The sequence below is a fragment of the Rhipicephalus sanguineus genome, chromosome 4 (genome assembly GCF_013339695.2).
Source record: "Rhipicephalus sanguineus isolate Rsan-2018 chromosome 4, BIME_Rsan_1.4, whole genome shotgun sequence".
NCBI classification, from domain to species: Eukaryota; Metazoa; Arthropoda; class Arachnida; order Ixodida; family Ixodidae; genus Rhipicephalus; species Rhipicephalus sanguineus.
This window is the reverse complement of record NC_051179.1, coordinates 179,666,290-179,687,980: the sequence shown is the minus strand read 5'-3', so window position 1 is coordinate 179,687,980 and position 21,691 is coordinate 179,666,290. Positions and strand designations below refer to the sequence as shown.

General features: G+C 48.5%; 1 protein-coding gene across 1 annotated transcript in view; it reads right to left on the bottom strand.

Moving 5' to 3' along the window:
• The window catches only part of LOC119391893 (testis-specific serine/threonine-protein kinase 6), a 37,712-nt gene that overhangs the window by 2,085 nt on the left and 13,936 nt on the right, over positions 1–21,691 (bottom strand). Inside the window, exons 3-4 of the mRNA XM_037659543.2 lie at positions 15,366–15,540; positions 5,746–5,972 (exon numbers count right to left, since the gene is read on the bottom strand). Of these exons, the coding sequence (XP_037515471.2) occupies positions 5,746–5,972; positions 15,366–15,540 (402 nt within the window). The remainder of the gene's footprint in view (positions 1–5,745; positions 5,973–15,365; positions 15,541–21,691) is intronic.

The window sequence follows — 21,691 nt, the reverse complement described above, 5'->3', positions numbered from 1 at the left end:
GCCAATGGCGCCAAAATGCGATAAATACACTTTGAAATCCGTGACGTCACGCGGGGAGATTTCGGCGCGAAATTTAAAAGTAGAACTTTGAACATCATTTTCTCCTATATGAATAAACATACGACAGCTAAATTAACGACATCAGTGTTCTCAGAGCACAATTGATCCATCTAGGCCGATTCATTGTTTCCTTTTAGTGTCTCTTCAAGTGGCTCCCGTTCGCGAGACTTGCGGTTCTCGCAAGGTCTCGCGAAGGCTCATCCTGAAAACCCACATTGCCTCCTTCGAGCGAGCGATGACGTCACAGCGTGACGGCATCATGTGACGTCATCATTGCACCACACACCGTCAAAGCTTAGAATAACGGAACGAGTTGGCAAGTATTCATTTATTAGACTGGGCGTGCAAAGACGGACACAAGACACAAGTCAAGACGCCACGAACGCCGACTAAGCAGTGCAAAGGCGCACAACGGCGGAAAAGAAAGAACGCACGAAAAATCATCTGCGCATGCCCAGCCAACAGGCGGGCCGTCAATGCCACGCGTGCCGGGTTGATAGTTTCAAAGCAAAGTGACCTTCGTTAGTGCCAGCTGAACGTTGTTTCTTTACATGCTGCCAATTCCGCCAGAGCCGACACAACTAGCTTTGAGATTTGTCGACCTAAACGTACACCTTAAGCTAAGTGCGCGAATTATAGGGAACCCAAGTTCAAGTTCGGGCGCGCGACGATCGCGCGGCCAATCTATGCGTTGCTGGGAATAGACACTCCCGGCGAAGGCGGTTTGTCGCCGGATTTGGCAGCACCGGCGGCACGGGCATGTGCGCGCACGCGTTCCTCCTCCGGCCCGGAGCACTGCGGCCCTAGAAGTGGCCCCGTGGAAGCGGAAGGGGGGATGAATAATTAAGACATAGTGAAAAAACAGCGCGACGTAGACACAGACTAGGAAGTACACAGGACCAGCGCTGACTGCCAACTGAACTGTTTATTGTTTATTCCCCGATTTATCTGTTCGTTGTATATTTGAGCGTATTTTCAATAAACAATTCAGTTGGCAGTCAGCGCTGGTCCTATGTACTTCCTAGTCTGTATCTACGTCGCGCTGTTTTCTCACTATGGATTTGTACCAACTAGCTCGCATCAAATCGCTCATAAGAATAATTAAGAACTATGGGTAGAGTTAAGAGGTTTATTAGCAGAGAATGCGGGAAGAAGAAGCAACGGTCAGCAGCGTTCGGCCAAGCGCAGCAACAACGAGCTCATGCCGGTGGCGATGCCACTGAAGCCACTCTTCTTCACTACAATCGCCCTCCGCAGAAAAAGGCGCCATGCTGGCGGCCTATATGGTGAGGACACAACTATTGTGTCGTAGTACGGCTTGGTGCGAGAAACGTGGACAAGTTCGCGGCCGCGATCCTACCTACTGTAGTGCCAACTGTAGTGAAGAAGAGTGGCTGAAGCCACTTTTCTTCACTAGAGTTCGTACTTTATTGGATGCGAGTGATTACCAGCAAATTAGTTTGTTTGAAGGTTTGAAGCAGCGGTACGTACAACGCATCGCTCGCTCCGCTGCAAAGCCGATTCACCGTAAAGCAGGGTAGATCCTCAATCTTTGTATCCGTGGCTCGCACTCACGCTGGGTGATTCGGCGCAGCGTGGCAGTGCGTCCACTTCGCTTCGTCGTCGTCTTATAGCCGAGCTGACCGTGTCTTGGCAAGACGCGATTATATCTATAAAAAAGCGAAATCTATGCAGTTCCCTGCATATATTTCGGGGCGCTACGTCAGTCCGGACCGGTGAGTGAACGGCGCTTTGCTAAAACTATCAAATGCAACCTGCAAAGCCGCAACGTCGCCGCAACGTCGTCGCAAACCAGGAGACCTAGCTCACTCCAGCCACGTTCAACAACAAAGACACCACTGCAGTGCTTTACGCGCACCACAACACGCACCCAGGCCAGGCAATGCCGTAGGTATTACGGCAGGATACAGCTGCTGCGCGCGGAACCACACTGAAACTGTAAAAGAAGACTCGCAGACAGTTCTCTAGCTCACACAATCCAATCGAAAGCCTGTACTTCCCACCATTCCCATGGTGGTTCAACTATCGCAGCGCCAAATTCCCCTCTACCGTGAAATGCCGAGTAAGCGCCCCCGCCCGAGCAAGCGCCCCCCTCCCTTTTTCGAGAGATCTGAAATAAGTGCCAATGACCGAGCAAGCAACCCCTCCTCCCCTGCGGCCAATTTTATTGCGATTATATGGACAGTCTCGGCTGGTTTTTGCCGTCCCCGTCGCCGCCGTCATGCACCGTATATGTATAAGTACGTATATTTATATAAAAGTCCCAAAGAAAAATAATTCAGAAAAGCTTTGCCTTTCAGAGTTGAACGCGATAGCGAAATCCGGCCCCTAGTGCGCACTTCAACCACTAAGTGCATATTTATTAATGTGTATTGTTACACACACACGCGCGCGCGCGCGCGAATGGTACAGGTTTTTGATCTAAAGCAAGAGTCGCATGGCCTCCAAGGTACACGCCGCGCGCTTTCCATCTCGGAGGCCATGAAGAGTCTCACAATGCCTCATAGATAGCAGCACATTATCTAGAGTTTGCTGTTTGCTTCATCAACGCCTCCGCAAGCCGGCGTTGGCTTGATATGTTTTCCGCTAGATGGACATAGTTGTCCATTTTTGTTTGAAAGTTTGTGTGTGTTATTAGCGGCGATGGCTGCACATCCCGGCCTTTTTCGACGTAGTTTGATGGCCTCCCAAATGCGCCTACAAATCGCCGAATGGGCTCGTTTTCGTCGTGACACCTGCCGAACAAAATGCGTTAGGAGACTCGTTCCACTACATGGCATTTATGTAGTGTTTTTTTCGAAGCAGCTGCAAGTAACGTCGTGGCTTTGTGGTAGGACACCTGCTTGCCACGCGGACAGCCCGGGTTCGATCCTCAATGGGACCGAAAGTTTTATTTTATTTGCTTGTTTCTCGATTTTTCGGTCACGGACGATTTTTCGCTCGCAACCAACGGTGCCGACACCGACGCCGACGGCGGAATTTCTGCGACACGAGCTCTCTAACGCTATCGCGTTACAATGCTTCCGAAGCGCGCAATCCAACCAGCAACCTCTCGCTCCGCAGCGCGTGGCGCTAGCCATTACGCCACAAAGAGCAGATCCTTCAGGTAGCTAACGGCGAGCGTTATATACACACCCTTTACCGCTGGCAGGACTCAGAGACGGCAGGCGTTTATAAGCGTTTCTTCATTACCTGCGAGATGGCGCGAGGAGCGCAACGGGTGTAGGGAGCCTTCTTGTGCGCGCCTCCGTGACTCCGACGGAGGCGCGGAGGCGCGCACATGAAGGCTCCCTAAACGGGCGCATTTAAAAGTCGTCGGCCAGCTCGCTCGCTTCTTGGAATATTTGCGCAGCGAGAACCTTGCCCTTCCGCTGTCTTTTCTTGGCAATGAAGGGAAAGCTACGGGGCGGAGCGTCTGCACATGTACTGCTACTCGAAGTAATCCGGTTTGGCGCGCGTCTCGTAACGCCGTGGAAAGTGTTGGCTAGCGTTGTATTTTCTTTCACGCACGCAAAAACGCAAAGTGACAAGGTATAAAGTAAAAGAAATACAAATACCTCTCTTGTGAGCGCTGAGTTCCGTCTCAAAAAGCTACATGTAGAAAATGGAGGAGTATTTTATATATCTCACGCAGAAAATACGGGCGCAATTGTGGGACTACATTCATTAGCGGTAGGATACGTGCATTGTGGCTCTGTAGCCTTCGCTTCATTGCCAAGAAAAGTTGTCCGCGAGTATAGTTGCTGCCGGGGGGCAGATGTTTATGCAGCGTAGCAGCGCGTCCATCACGGGCCTCTTTTCTTGCTATCGCATTCACTGCTTCGCCCTTGCGGCGAAACTGTGACTTTTTTTTTTCAAGACGAGCATGGCTTGTGCGAAAAGTACCAAGAGTGAGTACACTGAATGCGTATATAATCTTATTTATGAAATTCCGTTGACATGTGGCCGGTCGTATATTGGTCATCGTTCACATGGTGTGGCACATCTAATGCCCTAGATGGTTCGGAGGATGGTGCGCTGCACGCCAGGCTCTCCGGTGCATTTCATTAGAAACATGGATGGGCATTTTTTTTATTTTTAGCGGCTCTCCCGCCGCCATCTTGAATTTCGGTCCGGGACCAAGCAAGTGCCCCCCCTCTGAAATCTGGTCGGATTATCCTTCACCGTAGGGGGGGGGGGGCGTTTGCTCGGCATTTTACGGCAGGTTACAGTATGAATCTCTACGGCGAGCGGGGATGAAACAGCGCGTCGCCGGAGCTGATCTCGGAGCCCACGGTTATGAGGCAGTACTTGACTTCAGCGATCTCAGACGGCGACACCCCCTCCCCCCCCCCCCTCCCCCCCCCCCCCTCCCCCCCCCCTCCCCCCCCCCCCCCCCCCCCCCCCCCCCGCGAAGCAACGCCACTGTGAAAGGCAGGTGTGAGAGAGACATAAGGCGCGTTTGTGGAGCGTAATGCATGAGCGTCGATGGCGGAATGGTTTAAGCGCTCGGCTTCTACGACCCGCGGTTCGAGAGGTCGTGAGTTCGACTTCCATAACATCAAAATCAACGAAACGTTTTCTTCTGATTTTTGTGTTAGTGTTCTGTATTTTACTGGCGTATCCGTGATGGAAATACGTCAGTGAAGTCTTGGTTGGCCCCAGCATAAAACACTTTAGCGTTTAAGAAAAACGAACGAGAGCCCAAAAGAGAAGAAAACACAAGCAGGAGCTTGCAACTCACGTTTTATTCCAACGAACAATAATGCTATCTATGTATGGTACCTTGACTTGTCCTTTATATTGGCTTGTTCTTCGGAATAACGTTTTGGTTGATCGTCAGCGCCTGTTTGTGTAGTCTTCTATTTTGTGCTCTAATCCACGAGTCATTATTAATTGGCCCAGCTTCTGCAATTCTACCGCAGCCTGAGAGGTGGAATGCCACAGGCAGTAAGCCAAACAGTTGATAGGGCTACTTTGTGAGACAATTTGGAGGACGTACAGAGCAACGGGTGCGACGATAATGGATCACTCGATCGACTGAGTCGATCGCGTTCGCCTTCGAGTCGTCTCACGCGAATGCATAAGGGACCGTGTGAGTTTTCATATCGTGTTTGTCGCCATTGTGCCACTACAGCACGGTCAAAATCTTGTTCGCTTCGAAGACATCGATATTACGGGAATTCGTGGTTGCGCACACTGTGACCACGTTGTTTCGCGGTTACTACCAGCGACAAGTACGAGGGCCTTGTCCTCATTCTTCCCACTATAATCGTCACGCATAACGGAGCACCAACTAGCTCAAACCTTTTGGAGTGATGCGCGGCATCTCTCCGCGCATTTTGGACCAGCAAAAGTTGAATGCAGAAGAAATTGACGGTAAACGAAGAGAGACGAAGCGCACAACAGGTGCTCCTAGTTCAAAAACAAATGCAAAAATAAATATCCTAGCATGACGCAGTTAGAACTTAATGAAAAATTTCCGATAGATGGACATTCTTAAAATCAGTCGCTGCCTCATTTACAGAATATTAGCTACACAGCATCTATTCGACAACCGAGCCCCGTAACACAAATTATGCTATCGAACTCGGCAAACTTACTTCTGCGAGTGCTATCAGTTAGGCTAGCAGGACAAAGCATTCGTTCGCATCGTCTGCCCCATTTTACGCACCAGGCTCTCACCTTTGGGAAGCGCACCGTGCGGGTCATCTGGAGGCGCACCTGCCGGAGTAGGCCATTGCTCTCGTACGGCAGCAGGCCCGTCACCATGACGTAGAGGATAACGCCCAGTGACCACACGTCAGCCAGCTTGGGCAGATAGCAAATGCCTTGCAGAATCTCCGGCGCAGCATACGCTTCACTGCCGCAGAACGTCTCGCTCAGCTCCTTGCGCTTGGTGTGCTCGTCGGCTGCACAACACTTGGGCGTTTGCTCGCCTTGCCTTGACCGAGGTTCACGCAAGTCGACAACTTTTGTGTGTGAACTTGTCTTGCTCGCGACGATATTTAAAAAAAAAAAGAATTTAGAGGACGCTTGAGCTTCGACTTGAACAGTATAACGCGATCGCGTAGTCGGGCCCTGTTTGCATCGCCTTGTCATTGGCCAGCAAGGTTTTGCTTCTCGGTGGATACTTGCAGCGTGCCGCGAGGGCGTCTGTGCGCATTACATTGGCCGTTTCAAGCTATCCTGGAATCACTACTGCAAGTACAGTGGCGAAGTGCCCATTACGTCATATTCCATCATTTTGTGCATTAGCTAAGTACCCACTACGCGTCTGCAAGGCGATACGCGCATCTATGCAGATGCACACTTTGTTCCTAACTTCATACTGAGGCTGATGATGATGATGATGATGATGATGATGATGATGCCTGAGCACTTAATAATGGGTGGGCTTTTAAACCAACCACTCGATGCGCAATTCAGATTGTGTCACACCTGGCGCAATCCCACGCTTCTGCCACGCTTCAAGGTGCTTCGAGGTCTGTGGAAAGCTGTAATAGTTGCGGGGCTTACATTTAAGAACTCGGTGGTGTATATGACGTCAGAGGTGCAATCAGGAATGGATGTAAATCAAAGGACGGTGGGACGCCTCGCGTAGGACGCTCACGGGAAGACGACAAATGAGGCTGTAAAGGGCGAAATGGGATGGGCAGGTTTTGAGGCGAGGGAAGCTCAGAGCAAAATAAGGTTCGAAGAAAGGCTAAGGAATATGAAGGAGAGTGGATGGGCAGAGAAGGTATACCGTTATTTGTATAGGAAAAGCGTGGACACACTGGAGAAAAAGAACTAGGAGGCTCACTAGTAAATATACGGCTGGTAGTGTAAGCAATATGTCAACAAAGAGCGTTAAACCAAAAGTTAGAGAGGCCGCGAGGATTTACTGGATGGAAGCGATCGAAAAAAACGGCTTTACTGTTTGAAGCGGGATCGGGTTGCCTTAGAACGCGTAGTTATATTTCATCATCATCATCAGCCTGTCTACGCCCACTGCAGGGCAAAGGCCTCTCCCATGTTCCGCCAATCAACCCGGTCCTGTGCTTTCTGTTGCCACGTTATACCTGCAAACTTCTTAATCTCATCTACCCACCTAATTTTCTGTCTTCCCCTCACGCGTTTGCCCTCTCTTGGAATCCAGTCAGTTACCCTTAATGACCACCGGTTATCCTGTCGACGTGCTACGTGGCCGGCCCATATCCATTTCTTCTTCTTAATTTCAACTATGATATCCTTAACCCCCGTTTGTTCCCTGACCCACTCTGCTCTCTTCCTGTCTCTTAAGGTTACACCTATCATTTTCCTTTCCATCGCTCGCTGCGTCGTCCTCAATTTAAGTTGAACCCTCTTTGTAAGTCTCCAGGTTTCTGCTCCGTAGGTAAGTACCGGTAAGATGCAGCTGTTATATACCTTCCTCTTGAGAGATAGTGGTAGACTACCATTCATGATTTGATAATGCTTGCCGAATGAGCCCCATCCCATCCTTATTCTTCTAGTTATTTCACTTTCATGGTTCAGCTCCGCGGTTACTACCTGTCCTAAGTAGACGTACTCCTTTACAACTTCCAGCGTCTCGCCACCTATCGCGAAGCGCTGTTCTCTGCCAAGATTGTTCCACATTACTTTAGTTTTATGCATATTAATTTTCAGACCTAATCTTCTACTTTCCGTATCCAGTTCAGTAATCATGAGCTGTAATTCGTCTCCCGCGTTACTCATCAATGCAATGTCATCAGCGAAGCGCAGGTTACTGAGATACTCTCCATTAACTCTTATCCCTAATTCTTCCCAATCTAGGGCCCTGAAAACCTCCTGTAAACACGCGGTGAATAGCATTGGAGAGATCGTGTCTCCCTGTCGTACGCCCTTCTTTATTGGGATTCTGTCGCTTTCTTTATGAAGGACTATAGTGGCTGTGGATGCGCTGTAGATTTCTTCCATTATGTTTATATAGGCTTCGTCGATGCCCTGATTCCGCAGTGCTTGCATGACTGCTGATGTCTCCACCGAATCAAATGCCTTCTCGTAATCTATGAAGGCTATGTATAGGGGTTGGTTGTATTCCGCGCATTTCTCTATCACCTGATTGATAGTATGAATATGGTCTATTGTTGAGGAGCCTGTACGAAATCCTGCCTGGTCCCTTGGTTGATTAAACTCTAATGTCGTATTAATTCTGTTAGCAATTACTTTTGTGAATAGCTTGTAGACAACGGACAGTAAGCTGATGGGCCTGTAATTTTTCAGGTCCTTGACGTCCCCTTTCTTATGGATCAAGATGATGTTGGCATTCTTCCAAGATTCTGGTATCCTCCCTGTCGAGAGACACTTCGTATACAGGGTGGCCAGGTTCTCTAACATAATCTCTCCACCGTCTTTCAACAGGTCTGATGTTACCTGATCCTCACCAGCGGCTTTGCCTCTTTGCATTCCCTTTAGGGCTTTCTTTACTTCTCCTGTTAATACTGGTGGGATGTCAGATTCCTCTGGGATATTACTGCTTCTTACGTTATCATCCTGACTGTCTCGGCTGCTGTACAGATCTCTGTAGAACTCTTCCGCTATCTCAACTATTCTATCCATATTGGTTGTGACCTTGCCATCCTTGTCCCTTAACGCATACATCTGATTTTTGCCTATGCACAGTTTTGTCTTCATAGCTTTGAGGCTTCTTCCGTTCTTTAGAGCATGCTCAATTCTCTCCATATTATACTTTCTTATGTCGGCTACTTTACGCCTATTGATCAACTTCGAAAGCTCCGCCAGCTCTACTTTGTCTGTTGCATTTGAGGCTTTCATAGCTTGACGTTTCTTAATGAGGTTTTTCGTCTCTTGGGATAGCTTACCAGTGTCCTGTCTAACGACTGTACCCCCGACTTCCACTGCACACCCCTTAATGATACTAGTCAGATTATCATTCATTGCGTCAACGCTAAGGTCGGTTTCCTCGGTTAAAGCCGCGTACCTATTCTGAAGTGAAACTCTGAATTCCTGTACTTTCCCTCGCAGAGCTAGTTCATTAATCGGCTTCTTGCGTATCAGTTTCTGCCGTTCCTTCCTCACGTCTAGTTGAATTCTAGATCTTACCATTCTATGGTCACTGCATCGGATCTTGTTAACTACTTCCACATCCTGTATAATGCATAATGTAAGTTATATTTAGGTGCGAGGAAACCAGCGAAACTCAAGGAACAAGGACGATAGAAGAAGGCACATTCAAGTACACACCATCGCCGGACTTGCAATCAGTTTATTGCCGCATCCACGTATATTTATACACCTCATCCCGCTCACGCTACAACGTGAAGCGTATCGTCCACCCGCTAATCAGCCACACCCCGAAAGAAACAGCGACTCTTTTTCTGTGATATGCACAGAAGGTTCGCTAATACAATCGTGTCCAGTCTTTCTGATATGGTACGCCTGAAGCAGTTCGCATTCAATCGCTGATTTTCCCCTGCCTAGAATGCAGGTCTCGCGAAACAAAGGCTCGCAACCGTTACAATCCTTCACATGCACTATGTCTCTATGCTCTTTACAGAGATTGTATATGGGAGGTGTATCCCAGTCCTGTATGTTCACACCAAAGAGCGCCGACAGAGTAAGCTTCTATAGTGCTCGTTGCTATGTTTAAATATTCTTTATGCGGGTACCATGCTATACTCGCGCATTGTGATACATAACGATACTCTAATAAGCAATTAATTTCGCCGAGAGGGAAGCTGTCGCTAGTTTCCTTCGTAATTCCGAGTTGCTGAAACGCTTTTATGCCAATGTTATTGACATATGGGCCCCATTTCAGTGATTTTCTATCGGAATACCAAGATGCATTACTGTGTCAACTCGTTTTACACAAGCGCTCATTAATTTGTATGTAAAGTGTAAGGATTCTTTTAACGAGGTACGGTGATAGAAATGGTTCTGTTTGTGTTAATTTGCATTCCCTGGTTTTTGACCGAAGTACTCACGTTTTCTAAACGATTGTTAACTTTTCTCTCATCGTCGACTGTTTAGCAGGTGCACGAAATGACGCGGTCATCCGCAAAAGGCCTCATTTTAACGCGATACCTTTAAAGAGCAAGTGTCGTAGAAATTCCTCTGTCGACGTCGGCGTCGTTGGTTCTCAGCGACAAATCGTGGTTGTCCGTGAGCGAAAGATCCTGATTGGTGCAAATAATAAAAAAAAGTCACAGTTTCGCCGCAAGGGCGAAGCAATGAATGCGATAGCAAGGAACTAATGCTATACGAAGTGAGGCTCGCCAATGGATACTCTCAGTTTGAACAGCGCTTTTGTTGCAAAGGCGGCCGAAGCAGCGAAGGAAACTAGCGTGCTTCAAGTGTCGAGCTGTGACACTTGATAGTTCGCGCTCATCTTCTGTTTGTTCGTTTGGCGGCGTCCCTGAGCTCGAGTGACATTCGTACGCGCCGTAACATGAGCGCGGACATCACGGTGAAAGCGTGAAACATTCCTCTACCCCTCTCCACGAGAAAACCGCGCGAGCAGACAGCGGAAGGGCAAGCTTCTCCCATGCGCAAATATAAGAAGCGAGCGAGCTCGCCGACGACTTTTAAATGCGCCCGTCTAGGGTGCCTTGATGCCCGCGCGCTCCGCTGAGGGTGAGGACAGGCGCGTCGTCTGCTACGACGGCCGCCATTGCGAATCCCGCCGCAGCTCGGCAGCATGCGAAACGCGCTACACAAAGCGCTTGCGGTGCCTGGATACGTCCGGAAATAAGTGCACGCTAGTGAGCTTTCTCTTTCTCTTTTCTTTTTTGAAGCTTGGGCAGCTTTTGTCGCTGTTGTTGCCTAAATGTTTATTAAGGAAGCATGCAATTCATGTAAGCTGACGGCCTGTGCATGTGTTTGCGCTAGCGGTAGACGTTCACACTGTTATGTTGAAAACGAATCCTCTTCCTTACGCCGGAAACGACAAAGTCTAAAGCGTTACTGAATTTTCTCGTAAGCTCTGCATTCCATATACACAAATAATCGTTTAAAGTATTTGTGTACATGTCAGCAGCAGCAGTATATGTATCTGAACACACACAATTTGGTGTTGCGAAGCTACCTAAGCGCGATTAAGGTGGCTCATTTTGCTAAGTTTGCAAACAATTTACTCGTTTATTATAAGTGGCATCATACATATTGTACACAGAATAAAGGTCCGAGGGGCAGTACGGTGCGAATACCCTGCTAAAATGAAACGAAAGCTTCTTTATCATTATTATTCCTGACATTTCTTGCTCACAATCTGTAGCCGCTACTGTATCGGCACTCGAGTTGCACCTTGAGCCAATATCAAAACGATGAATACGTTGTTGAGTAGTATGCCGTAAAACTTTGCGTGCGCGCAGTATCAGTGCGTTTTTCCTTCTTTTTGTATCTGCAGTTTCTTTTTCTGTATCTGCACGTTTTCTCGCATGCCCAATTGCATGCACATTTTATTGAGTGTTTCCAATACTGTTTTACACTTTGTGCGGCAGATGCAGGGCGTTGTTTATTTGTCTCTTTTATTAATAATAATATCTGGGGTTTTACTTGCCAGAACCATGCTATGATTATGAGGCACACCGTAGTGGAGGGCTCCACGAATTTTGACCATCCGGTGTTCTTTAACCTGCACTGACATCGCACAGTACACGGCCCTCTAGCATTTCGCCTCCACCTAAATGCGACCGCCGCGGCCGGGATCGAACCCGTGACTTTCGGGTCAGCAGCCGAGCTCCGTCACCACTATACCACCGTGGAGGACGTATTTCTTAAGGCGAAAGCCTTAAATGCCTCATCAAACGCGAAATTTGACCGTCGGCGTCCCGCGTCTACGGCGTCAGCGTAGACGCGGGACGCCGACGGTCATCGTGAGAGCGAACGGCGAGAGAAGGAGCGGCGAAGCACTGCACCTACCCTCTCCTACACTCTCTCCACACACGCGGGAGCTCCGCCGAGCTCCCACGATGCGAGCGCCCTCACACGCCAGAGCGCGCTCCTCCTCTCCACTCACTCTCCGCTACTCCGCCCGCACCACCTCCTCCGGTTGCTAGGGGCGAGGATAAGCGCGCGCGCCCGCAGCTGTTGCTATGGGAGAGAGAGTGAGAGCGGAGAGGCGCGCGGACAACGCCGGATGCCTTACATAGCCCGACTAAGAAATGCATTCGCATTTAAAACATTCAACTGCACACATACATACATGGACATCAGACCAGCACAGAAGGCGTACTTGAAACACGGAAAGGAATATACAAAATAAGAACCCGCCGTGGTTTAGTTACGGTGTTTGACTGGCGACCCGAAGGTTGCGGGATCGAATCCCGGCAGCAGCGGCCCCATTTCGATGGAGGTGAAATAAAAGAGGCCCGCGTACTTAGATTTAGGTGTACGTTAAAAAACAACAGATGGTCGAAATTTCGGGAGCGTTCCACTGTATACGGCGCCCTCATAATCATATCGGATTCTTGGGACGTAAGTTCTCACAAATAATTATTATTAGGAAAAAAGAGAAGGATTTGATCTGCAGACAAACACGCATAATATATTCCATGATACATTTCAAATCACAAAAATGGCGAAACCAAAAATCAAAGGCAGATACAGGACCAACCAAATGCAGTAAAGAATGTTTGCGAAGAAAAATGCAGCACACGTGAACCAAAGCATTTTAAGCATGTAGCTGATATCAGTGTGTACATTTATTACGCAAGGTTAACACCGGCAGAAGTTATCCTCGAATGTGCATTCGAAATACCGGCCGAAAACTTACGCTGCAAGTGCATAATGTGTTCTTCGGATGCCGCTTGTCAAGTTTGATTTTTACTGTCCAAAGAAACCTCGTATCTTCTAAAACGATACAGCTCCCAGCGTTTCTGGAATGATTGGTGCACTGCGGCACGCAACACCCGGCCATGGTGACGGTAGCGAGCGCATAAAACTGGAGGGAAACGAGCGCCGACCTAAAAACAGCACGCGCGCCAAGCACAAGAGACCGGGCGGGGGATTCAAAATGGCGGTCACGCTGCCGCCAAGGCCGAGGAGGCGGCACTTGCCCTTTCAAAAGCTGACACCACTCTAAGCGGGGGCGCGCGCATCGAGGCACTCTACGCCCGTCGGGCTCCTAGCGCCACCTCGCTGGTAATGAAGAAACTCTTATTATCGCCTGCTGTCTCTGAGTCCGTCCAGCGCTAAATGGTGTGTATATAACGCTCGCCGTTAGCTACGCAAAGGATCTGCGTTTCGTGGCGTAGTGGATAGCGCCGCTCGCTGCGGATCAAGAGGTCCCTGGTTCGATTCCGCGCTTCGGAAGCATTATTCTGAGTTATTTTTCTTTAGGGCCTTTATATATATATACATACTTATACATATACGGTGCATGACGGCGGCGACGGCGACGGCAAAATCCAGCCGAGACTGTCCATATAATTGCTATCGCAATAAAACGGAAATGGCATCGCAGTTCTGCCATAGAGCCATGCACGTCCGTGCTTGAAGCTTCTTTAAAAAAAAAAAGAAACCTCTACAGGCGTCTTCTGATGAGAGGAGTCGTGCTAAAACATGCAAATTGCGTGACAGGAGCGTAGAATCAAACCAGGCGTCACACCATGTGGCCGGTTTAAAGGCCCACCCATTACAGAGCGATCAGGCATAATTGATCACCATAGCGAGCCACAGCATCGGCAGTGTGTGCAGCTGCGTGAGTGCGCGCATTGCCTTGCGGACGCATAGTGGTACTTCACAAAATACGAAATATTACTTAGTGGGCACTTGGAAACTGCACTTGCAGTAGGCACTAGTGATGCAGAACTATAGATGGTACTATCGATACTATCGATAGCTGAGTCACTATCGAACTATCGACGGTAGAAAATACTATCGATAGCGCTATCGATAGTAAGTACTGTCGGTAGTATAAAATCAACACCGCAAACTCACTGCAGCGTAAACTTGGTTCACCGCACGCGTGGTACATAGTGGAGCCGGAGGAGCAGGCTGAAGGGCAAGAAAGTTGACATCATTGTGTTCTTCACCAGAGCGCTTCGCTGACACACGATCATGAAGCCAAACTGTTCAGCTGTATACCGGAAAGGGAGCCGTACGTTACATGTGGTGGATCAAGGAAATATACCCAGCCGAAAACAGACAAACACAGGAAGCAGTGAAGGATACAGGAAAGCGCCTAGACTACCAACGCCTGTCTAGTTGGTAGTCTCGCCGCTTTCCTGTCTCCTTCACCCTTTCCTGTGTTCGTCTGTTTTCGGCTGGGTATATTTCCTTGATGCTATGCACCAACAGCGAGTTCTACTAGAACATGTGGTGGAACGGCGCGGATTCAAACTTATATTGCGTTTTATGATTTCAAAATAAAAAAAAAGTTATCAAGAACTAAGTTTGTTGATTGTAAGATGTAATTGGTTTCTTTTTATTATGAATTTATTGATGGACATATTCCGCCATTTACGCAACGGATATGATGTATTTCTCTCGCCAAAAAAATTGCTCATAAATTAAGCGAAGCTGATAGTAGACTATCGCAAACATTTTGGCAATAGGTAACCTAAGCTCAAGTTTGGGCGCGACGCTCGCGCGGCTGAGCTATGTGCTACTGGGGCAGACGCTGCCCGCGAAGGCGGTTTGTTGCCGGATTTGCCAGCGGCGGCGGCAAGGACACGTGCGCGCATTTACCTTCGAGGCCATGAGCAAGAAATAGCTGGCTCTCCCGCAGTCGAGAGTAGGTGTCCACCGACAAAGCAGACTGGTTGGAGAATATACGAGCCATACGTGCCCACCCTACCGAACTACACCACACTGCACTCTTCCATATGGACGCAATTTCTTGCTGTCACTGTGTGAGATAAATCTTGGGCTTTGCCTAGCGCATGCGACAACGACCACGCAACGCAGGCCACATGCTGGTGCGCCGTAAGTAGCGTGGCGCCATTTCTCCAAGGAGGCGGTAAAACCTGCGCCGAGAAACTTATTACGCTGGTTCTCGAGTGCTCTCGCTTCGTTCTCGTAACGATGTGCGGATTTTTTCGTTTGCTTGACCGGACAACGGCCCAGGCTATTTGCTCCAGGTCACTCGAAGGTCGCGGACAACAGGAGCCAATGCTTAACGAGCGTAAAAAGGCGACTGTGGGCAGCATTGAACTACATCGCCGGTCACGTACGAATGGCATGCGTCATCGCGTTGAGAGCGTTTTCATATATAGCCCAGGCCCTGCGCTGAATACCACTGCATCTGTACGTTGTTTCCCTGTCCTTGCGTTCGGCAGCCGCATCAAGTCGCATTCTAGAAATACCGGCACTATACGCACTGCAATAGCGGGCGAAGCTGAAGTCTGTGAGCTTGACGACGTCCACTGTGGTGAGGAGGACGTTCTCGCACTTGAGGTCTCGATGGGCGACGTCGTTCTTGTGCAGGTATGCCAAGGCACTGGCCAGCTGCATGAAGAACTGGTGCGTCGTCTTCTCGTCCAGACGTTTCACTTTCTGAAATCGAACCAAGTCGACACATTAACACAAGCGTCAAGAACACGAACGAAATTCGAGTAGTCATTGATTAACAGTACGCTAGCATAACACGGGACGAGGACGCCCTTTTCCCTTTGTGATCAACTCCTTTTCTGACGATATCAATTATACGGTCGCTACAGGCACATTTTCGCCGTTGCCGTGAGGTTCCGTGTGAAGTCCAATGCCGATAACTTTGCCCCATAGGTTGTGTGCGCTGGTGAAAGCTTGCCAGAGCAGCCGACGGTCAAGCCGAGAGGAAACGTCTTGAGCATCCGAGAGTGTGTCCGGCAAGGACTGCTCACATTCAGCTACCGTGCACGGTCGCGCACGCTCTTTCTTTGCAGGGATCAGCAGAAGGCCCCTATATTTGAACGCGCTGTATTCTCACCCCTGTATCCGCGTTGGAGCGAAAGAAAGCCCGAAGGCAGCTACGCTTCCTTACGACCACGCTTCCGGCATTCACGTTTCCTTACGAAAGGAAACGTGACAAAAAATTGGGGGACCCTTAAGCTTCGCCTTTAAGAGTTGAACGCGATAGCGAAATCCGGCCCCTAGTGCGCACTTCAACCACTAAGTGCGTACTTATTAATGTGTATTGTTACACACAGGCGCGCGCGCCGCGAATGGTACAGGTTTTTTATCTAAAGCAAGAGTCGCATGGCCTCCAAGATATACGCCGCGCGCTCGCCATCTCGGAGGCAATGAAGAGTCTCACAATGCCTCACAGATAGCAGCACATTATCTAGCGTTTGCTGTTTCTTAGATCAACGCCTCCTTTGGAAAACCGGCGTTGGCTTGATATGTTTTCCGCTAGATGGACATAGTTGTCCATTTTTAGAGCTGTTTGAAAGTTCGTGTGTGTTTTTAGCGGCGATGGCAGCACTATCCCGGCCTTTTTCGACGTAGTTTGATGGCCTCGGCTTTGCGCCTACAAATCGCCGAACGAGCTCGTTTTCGTCGTGACACCTGTCGAACAAAATACGTTAAGGAGAGTCCTTCCACTACATGACATTTATGTAGTGTTTTTTTTTTTTCGGAAGCAGCTGAAAGTAATATCGTCGCTTTGTGGTAGGACACCTGCTTGCCACGCAAACGGCGCGGGTTCGATCCGCAATGGGACCGAAGATTTTTATTCTTTATTTTATTAGCTTCTTTCTCGATTTTTCGGTCACGGACGATTTTTCGCTCACAACCAACGGTGCCGACACCGGAATTTCTGCGACACGAGCTCTCTAACGCTATGGCGTTAAAAGGTTTGCAGCGGTCACGTTTCACGTAGCGGCCACGTTTCCTTACGAAAGCCCACGGTGGTCGAATAAGAGGTGGCCAAACGAGTGCCGCAAGCGCGTCGCCGATCCTCTCGAGTTGCTCGCGGCAGTCGCCAGACGGCGAAACGGGTTTACGGGTGCAAAGACGCGCATCGCAAGCTTTGGCTGTGCTGTTAAGGGCCGGTTATCACAGCAATTTTTATGGCTTTAAAATGTTGCTTGTGTTTTTAGTAGCTTGTCTGTCTGCCGCCATTGCTAATAAAATTAAGTGTACTAGGATCTACGAAGCTTAAGAAGCTCTAATCGGCGCGTATAATCTCGACAAGACTGACAGAGAACACCAGTCGCAAAGTGCACGCGTGCATTTCTCTGGAATCGTCAAAATTCCTACCGGCGAGTGTACAAAGTAAAAAAAAATTGGTTTTCAAGTTATTGTGGATAGCATAGGGCTTACTGACATAGTTACTTTATGATCGCCTGGCTTTAACTGAATTTCATAGATGTGCGGTCACTAGTTGTTCAGCTTTCTAAAAACAGGGTATAATAGTGCAAATTAAAAGGCACAAAATAATTTTATTGGCGGCTGATTTGTAAATACAATTACGCTATACTAAACAGTGGATACTTTTTACAAGGCTGCAATGTACAATTAAATAGGTGCACCAGGACGACGCAATTGAGCGCTGGAACATAAATGAACTGCAAATCTTCTACGTCTTTTCTTGCGAAGCGCTCACGCTGCCTGGGCAACAATGAACGGAAACGGCGTGAAGCACTCAGCAGGTGAAGCCGCTGTATACGCTTCACGCACACTGCAGGCAGTTTCGAGCTTGCAAACGGACGATAAATTATTCCTCTGTCGAAACGTCACATAAGTGTTTTTCGTTGCTTATGTACGTGCGCCTATACTTCTTGTCGAACTCTCGACTATATATAAGGTGCAGGCGCGCGTACAAAAACACAAAGTTACATTTATTATCAACATTTCGACCGGGGTCCGGTCTTTTTCAAGAGTGGAGTAGACAGGTGCATTCGCTGGGCTCATATAGGGAACCCAAGGTCAAGTTTGCGGCGCGACGATAGCGCCGCGCTGCGGCTCTGTCGGAAAGCTCTGGAGTGCATGCGCGGCCGACTGAACCCCTTTCACGGTAGCGGTAGCGCACGTGCGCACCCGTTCTTCTGTCGATGCGGTTAAGTGGGGGGCCGTCAGCTCGGCACGTTGAACCGAGAGGCTTGCTGTGCGAAGCTGCGCATTTCCGCGATGGCAGAAGCGACCCCGCGGAAGCGCAAGCGAGGTCCGAAGTATTGCGATTTAGTGGCCTGTCACAACAGTGCAGACAACACCAAGGCACACGATTCACGTGTGAAACTGTATCAATTCCCGGGCGTGTCGCACGAGAAATAAAGGCGGCAAGCGTGGATAGCTGACAGCGATGTCTCGCCTTCTATTTTGGCTTGAAAGAACGTAAGAATGGGCTTGTTGGTGGTAATACATGGTGAAACTTGTGGCGCACAAAAAAGACAAGGACGAAGAAAGTGAAGACTGGACGATGCGCTTACTTCCAACAGAATGTTTATTCAACAGAGGCGGAACATACACATTGAACTGTGCGCGCAGGCGCTGAGAGTCCTGGCTGGGCCGACAAAGCAAAATCAAATGCGATTAAACTTGGGAACAGCGGAAGGCTGATTAAAGCGCTTAAAAAACTATACATTGACACGTGCGGAGCCACGCCACTGCGTTTTGTTTAAGAATGCAACCACTTTTTCCGTTAGGTCAATCGATGCTGTGCTGATACAAGAAGCTCCCGCTTTCGCAATTTCCACTGCCTCGATAATTTCGCGGGTTGTCTTATTGTTGCTAGTACCGATGACGATGCAATCGATGACGATTACATCGTCCTACACGGTGTAATCGCGACTTCGGAAATGCATTTCGCTTTGAGTCGGGCGTCGTTGTCGTCGATCGTCTGCTCTTCACCGTAAACGTGATTGACGAGCCTGTCTCCTTTTAACAAGTTCGCTTTTCGGAAGTGCCTGTCCAGCTTGAAGATCTTTTTGAAGCCGCACTGCAGGCGGTACATTGTGAGGCGCCGCAAGTGCACCGAGAGAGCTCTGCACGTGCACGGAAGAGAGCGGCAGCGCGTTGGAGAGAAGGGAAAACGCGCGTTGCCTGCACCCAATTTCTATTTTTCTGCCAGAGATGGCGCTGCCTGTCAAGAGCAGCAGCGCCGCTAACAGGCAGCGCCGCTAAGCGTTGCTTGGGAAGCCTATATGTTCGCTTGGAGCAGAAAGAGGTGGGGCAAGTGCTTTAAAAAAAGCAAACTACAGCAAAAAAGGCAAACGAGGATAATAAAACAGACAGGAATAGTATGCACTAGCAGCAAGAAGGATGGGGGAGAGTGGGGCACTGTATTTCTACAGTATCAACACCGCACAAACAAAAAAGTTGCGGGCGTTTGAAAACCACCCGTCAGTAATTCTGTGTATCAGAAAGCACATGTCAATCTGCAAACAGGCGTGGAATTCCAGAGGGTGCGAAAGCACTTGTTTTGTACGGGAAAGTAGCTGATGAGCGCATGATACAAAAAGCTCTTCCTTTTCTTAATAAAATTCCTTCTAAGGACGTCTCCCGTTTTAAGAAATGATAGGAAAAGGCTTCCACAAAAAAAATTATTCCGGACCGTTGGCGCTATAATGGCGCTATAACTTTGGCAGCGGGGACAGCGGCTCATGGACGAAGGCTAACAGCGCTCGTCTGTTTTTCACTTGGCGACCAGCCTTTCGACGTTCCAAGGCAAGACTTGCCGTGCTGCTCTGAATTCAGGCCCGGCTGCAATTATCGTCTGGCGTGCATCGACTGTCCGACAACGTATTTTGGCGCGACACAGCCCATTTCTGGAAGTCAAAGCCCAATTCTTCCCGCGCACGGACGTGAGTGCTTCTCCCACCATCTGTGAAAGCGGACACAGTTCCTAAATCTTATCGTTGGTGGCTGGTGGACGTGGAGCTGCTCACTTTGGCAGCGGCGGCAGCGGCTCACGGACGCAGGCTAACAGCGCTCGTCTGTTTTTCAGGTTGGTGTGCACCTTTTATTTCCTACTGTCCAGTACCGATGCTACCGCTGCCATAGGTGATTGTGTAGCGTGTCTTTTGTGAGCATACTTGGTGAAAATTAAGCGCAATTGACGGGACAAAAGAATGAGCACACAGGACGAAGCGCAGGACAAAGCGCTTCGTCCTGTGAGCTCCTTCTTTTGTCCCGTCCATTGCGCTTAATTTTCACCAAGTATGCTCCATCACCAACTGACCCTCACCTCGAATCTGCTAAAGTCTTTTGTGAAGTGTTGCATTGTTTTGAGGTAACTCGCTCCAGAGCTGTAGCTTTCGTAGCTATATGGCAGGCGCCGTATTAATGACGTAGCGAAGGCGCTTCCGAGAAGGCTCCTACTAGTATCAAAGCGGTCGTCAAAGTCATCAGTGAATTAGCCACTAAGCTTGATGCCTTCGCACTTGACATCAAAGTTCAGGTTAACAAGATTGAAGACTCAAACTCGGAAATTAAAGCAGAGGTCGGTAAAATGCGCGACAATCTGTCGAATTCATGATTGTGGCCTTAAGTGTACATCGTGCATTGCTTGTAGCTTGACTTCAAGTTTCTCGGAACTTGACTTTCCGTTTTTCCGTTCGCCCGAATAGAAAGTTTCGCCGACTGCTGCCTTCTTCAACATCACGACCACGTGGCAGTGGTTAAATGATGGAAAACAAGTTATTATTATTATTATTATTATTATTATTATTATTATTATTATATTATTATTATTATTATTATTATTATTATTATTATTATTATTATTATTATCCATCAACTCATTTGAAGGAAGAATTCTGTCGTTTTTGTACTCTTTGTAAACGCCTTTATAAACGGGATCACAATCTATATATTTCATTTTTAGAAAAAAGCGCGTCTGACAGGCCGGCTGAGTTTTGGAAGTATGTGCGCAAACGGTCGAGCAAAAGTGGCGAATCCTTCAGGACACTGGACCCAAATGGGGTAGAAGTTCAAGCCGTTGCTGACTGTTTTGCCATGCATTTCTAATCTGTTTATAAGTCTCCAGCCTCTGTAGCTAGTAACGGTCGACAGGTGAAGGCAGTTGGCACAGCTGATGCTGTGTCGCTAGACTGAAGATTCCATTTCAGAATGCATTAAGCGCCTGAAACCATCCTTTTCAGCTGGCCCAGATGGCATCCCCTCTGCCATACTAAAAGCCTACGGCAGTATACTTGTACCAGTATTGACTACCATATTTAATAAGTGTCTGTATGCTTCAACTTTTCCTAGCATGTGAAAAACTGCTCGTGTCTTCCCAGTATTTAAGTCTGGCTGTAAAAGTGACATCTCGAACTACCGCCCTATTTCCCTTCTTTGTGCCGCATCCAAAATCTTTGAGCTTGCTCTTCACAAAATATTGTCTTTTGATGTAAAAAATTCATTGATTGTGAATCAGCATGGATTTCTCGCTGGCCGCTCAACTGTCACCAATCTTGCCAGTTTCATGATGCAAGTCTCCATGCCTATTTCGCAGAGACGACAGGTTGACGCTATTACTGTGACCTCAGCAAAGCTTTTGACGTTGTCAGCCATTCGCAGCTTGTGGATAAACTTGCACACTTTGATGTTGATTCTTCAATTGTGAATCTCCTCCATAGCTATCTTCTTGATAGATCATGTTATGTTGCCGTTAATGGCCAAACGTCCTCTTTGTACAAAGCTACTAAAAGGGGTTCCTCAAGGGTCGGTACTGGGCCCAATCCTCTTTTTAATTTATGTTAATGATGTTTCCTCTGTCATTCGGAAT